Here is a 3,549-nt window from a genome sequence, read left to right as displayed (position 1 = left end):
AAGCATCACTGTTGCTAAGGAGGGTCAAATATAAGACAAATAATGAGAAAATATATACGTGCATCACTATTGCACTTATGGAGGGCAAGATATATTAGACAGTATATAAAAATATTCAATATTATAAAATGGAGAAATCCCAATTCCTCAGGATTGTAAGATTTTGTACGGATTAAAAATATTTCCTTAAAAGAAAGAAACACGAGGCTTCACTATAGCCAAAGGTAGTAGACAAAAATGTCCCAAATCAAGGGAAACAATGGGGGGGGGGGGCTTGGACTGTTGATTAGTCGCCTCTTACGACATGCAGTGTCCTCTGCAGTAGGAATATTCTACATGTAGCATGCTACTCCCGTCCCTACACGGGGATTACAAAACCTTTTCTTCAATTTCTTTCTTGATCCAACTACACTTCTCGTCTTCATCTTGTTCAGTCTTGATATTCTTGAGTATATTTTTCAATTTCTTATCTTCTTTCTTTTTCTTCACTTTTCCGATGGTAATTGCTGGTTGGTTCTTTTTCGTCTTGACTAATCCTGGCTTGGTTGAAAAAATATCTTCATATTGACTAATCAATTCTTCGATGGCTTCATTCTCTTCTCTACTCCCCGTAGGCTGATTTACTTGAAGATTTGCTGTTCTAATTTTCAAACTTCTTCCTTGAAACCGAATGTAGTAATCGACATCATTGTCTTGAAAATAAACTTCCTCTCTGTCCATATCAATCTTGGCTTTCTTGTCTCTCATCCAATCGGTGCCTAATATTGCTGTTGTTTCTAATTTCTTCACAACCAAAAATTTCTGTTCATGTGTACTGTCTTGAATCTGTAAGGTGAGTAGGGCTTGGTTGACAACCTTTACTATTTTCCCAGTAATTCCTTGAATCGTGATTCCACTAACTGGTAATGTGATAACTCTTGGATTTTTTCTTTGTATAAATTCAAAAACTTCTTCGGAAACCACGCTGACTTGACTACCAGTGTCCAATAATAACTGTTGTTCCACCCCCTCCAGCTTTCCTATTATAATTGGTTGTCCATCATCAATAATCTCTGCTTCTTTTTCTTGATCGCTCAAAAAATCTTCATCATCTTGATAATTTTCTTTAATTTGATTCATTAGTATCGGTTCCTCTTCCTTTTCATCGTCGCTCAAATTTTGTTGTTCATTGTTGTTCAAAATATTTTCTTCATCCTCTTCTTCTGGTTGAAATTGTTTCAAATCTTCAATAAAGTTGTTTAATTTTTCCTCTTCATAATTTCTTTCTTGATGTTTGATTGTTCCTATTGATGTGATTTTATTATCTTGAATTTGTTTTTCAATTGTTGTGTTAGTAGGTTTTTGTCGTAATCGTTGGAAATAATTGTGAACGCTGGTTAATAAACTTGTTTGCTCCAGAGATCTTCGTGATGTCTGAGGGACTAGTGGAGCTCCTGGTCCCTGCTCTGTTAGTTTTCCGGCTGGGGAGCCTCTGCTCTCCTTCTCACTTCAAAATTTCTATTTGGTCCGTAATTGCCCCTTCCTCTTCTGTAATTTTGGAAGTTGTTGTATCCACCTCGTATGTAGTTTACTTGTCTTCTCTGCTCTTGCCTCTCTGGCTCCTCTCTGGTGTTCTCTTGACTTCTATTTGGTCCATTATATCTTGGCCTGGTTTCTTGATTTGAGGTTTGGATTCGTTCAAGAGTGTTTATAAGTTGTTTGACGGTGTTCACTGCTGATCCTATGAGGATGTGCTCCACCTCTCTTGGAAAATGTCGGGATAAAGCGTCGACAAGCTGGGATTCTCTCATTGGAGGTTGCAGGTGGTTGGTCTTATTTACCCAAAACCAAACATGGTCGGTGTACTTTCCAAATTTCGCTTGATATAGTCTGGGTGTAGCTATTTGAAGTCGTATTTTGCCTTGTACCTCTTCAGACCAGTAGTTCTTGATAAAAGCGTCCTTAAATTCCTCCCAAGTCTTCCAGTTGTTACGATTCAAATCAGCCCATGCTTTGGCATTCCCTTCCACCATTTCCTTGGCATATGATAACTTGGTTTCATCTTTTTTATCGAAATGTCTTAAATAATTTTCCAGTCCTTCCAAAAAGCTGACTGGATGGATAGTCCAAATGTTGCCGTCAAATTTCTTAGGCTTCTGGTGAAGTAAATGATCCGCCTTGTAAATAATTGCTGGATGGGAATTGGTTTCCTTGGCTGGTCGAGCTTCTAAATTCGCCTTGATGATTCCTATTTCTTCATCCTGATGGTCAATTCGCTCTTCGTTTTTCTTCATACTTCCTTCAATTTCCACAATTGCATCCTTGACTCGCTCCTTGAAATTCCCATGTTTGGTCTGAATGTCTTGAATTATTTCCTCTTGTTCTTCAAACTTGCTTGTTGTTCTAGTCGTGTGCATTTCCAGCTTCTCATCCCACTTCTCATAGGCTTTCTTCTGGCTGTATTCCATTTCAGCTCTCGTCGCTTGAATCTCCAATTTATTTTCTTTGATTCCCACCTGGGTTTCTTCTCTGAGCTGGTTGTAGTCGGTTTGAATTTTTCTCTCCCATTGAGCTTGTGTAGACCTTAGTTCCTGCCGTATCGCTTCCATTCTGTGTTGTCCTTCTCCTATTTGTTGTTGTAGGTCTCTTTTGGTTGCTTGTAGGGCTCCTTCTATTTTCTGTATATCTTCCTTGGCTTCTTGTCGCCCTTCGCCCATTTGATGTTGTACTGCATCCACTTTCATTTCCATTTTCTGTTGCCCTTCACCCATTTTTCGTTGTCCTTCTCCTAACTGTTGGATAATCATCTCTATCATATTAGTTAATCGTAGTATTTCTCCAGGTCCGCTGGTGGTTTGAGGTTGCATAGTTGTTATGGGTTCTCCCAGGCTTCGGCTTAATTCACCTGGTGCTGCACCTGGTTGTACCTCCTGGTGGCTGGTTTCACCCCCTCCATGGCTGGGTTGTGGCATCTCGTAGCTTCCGAAAAGATCTTGGCTCTCCGGTGAGAATGGTTGCGCCTCCACTACGTTTTGGCTCTCTTGGTTTTTCGCTTCCATTTTCTTAGGTATTTTCCTCGTGGCTTTCTTGAATCCTGAACGTAGTTCCATCAAACAAGGGACTTACCTTCGTATCCACCTGTATTTTCAAATAAACAACAATAATTTGCGCCAAATTGTTTGAAAGTTACCAGCAATTCTGATCGCCTCTTTGAAATATTTATTTCTACCGTAGCGCTCAACTACTACCCTTTAAATCAATAATAAAATGTCCACAAATTACTTCAAAACCGCAATAAAAATTTTAAATCCGTTCCTTAATACGCCCCTGTATGGTGTTTATATAAATCGCGTCTTAACTGCTGACAAAACAAATTCCTAATCTTCCGCGACCTAGTACAACAATAACACGTTACCTCCGGGATCAAAAACCGCTATCAAAACAAACGTACGTATTAAACATGAGATTCTTTCAGGGCGCTAATTCGAGCTCCACTTTTGGGCGACATTATGTGGCGGTGCTTTCTTTTTACGGATAAACACAACCACCTCAGGTACACGTACCCGCTTC

The 3,549-nt window shown here is 39.5% G+C and overlaps 1 protein-coding gene across 1 annotated transcript; it reads right to left on the bottom strand.

Annotated features, from left to right (window-relative positions):
- Positions 1-369: 369 nt before the first annotated feature.
- On the bottom strand, positions 370-3,080 carry LOC116170653. Its single transcript, XM_031487159.1, has 3 exons — positions 2,702-3,080; positions 1,488-2,614; positions 370-1,413 (listed from the first exon to the last, which is right to left on the bottom strand). The coding sequence occupies exons 1-3, from the start codon at positions 3,036-3,038 to the stop codon at positions 370-372; spliced, it is 2,508 nt and encodes an 835-aa protein (XP_031343019.1). The 5' UTR covers positions 3,039-3,080.
- Positions 3,081-3,549: the final 469 nt, after the last annotated feature.

The sequence above is a fragment of the Photinus pyralis genome, unplaced genomic scaffold, assembly GCF_008802855.1.
Source record: "Photinus pyralis isolate 1611_PpyrPB1 unplaced genomic scaffold, Ppyr1.3 Ppyr1.4_LG5, whole genome shotgun sequence".
In the NCBI taxonomy this organism is placed as follows: Eukaryota; Metazoa; Arthropoda; class Insecta; order Coleoptera; family Lampyridae; genus Photinus; species Photinus pyralis.
The sequence above is the reverse complement of the archived record's forward strand: the minus strand, read 5'-3'. Positions and strand labels throughout refer to the sequence as shown.

Excerpts from the sequence above, each read along its gene's own strand:
- LOC116170653 (XM_031487159.1), bottom strand. The coding sequence starts at position 3,038 with ATGGAAGCGAAAAACCAAGAGAGCCAAAACGTAGTGGAGGCGCAACCA. Across the intron at positions 2,615-2,701 it reads GAAAGTGGATGCAGTACAAC|AACAAATAGGAGAAGGACAA; the intron begins ATCAAATGGGCG and ends GAGACCTACAAC. Across the intron at positions 1,414-1,487 it reads GACCAAATAGAAATTTTGAA|ACATCACGAAGATCTCTGGA; the intron begins GTGAGAAGGAGA and ends CTAGTCCCTCAG.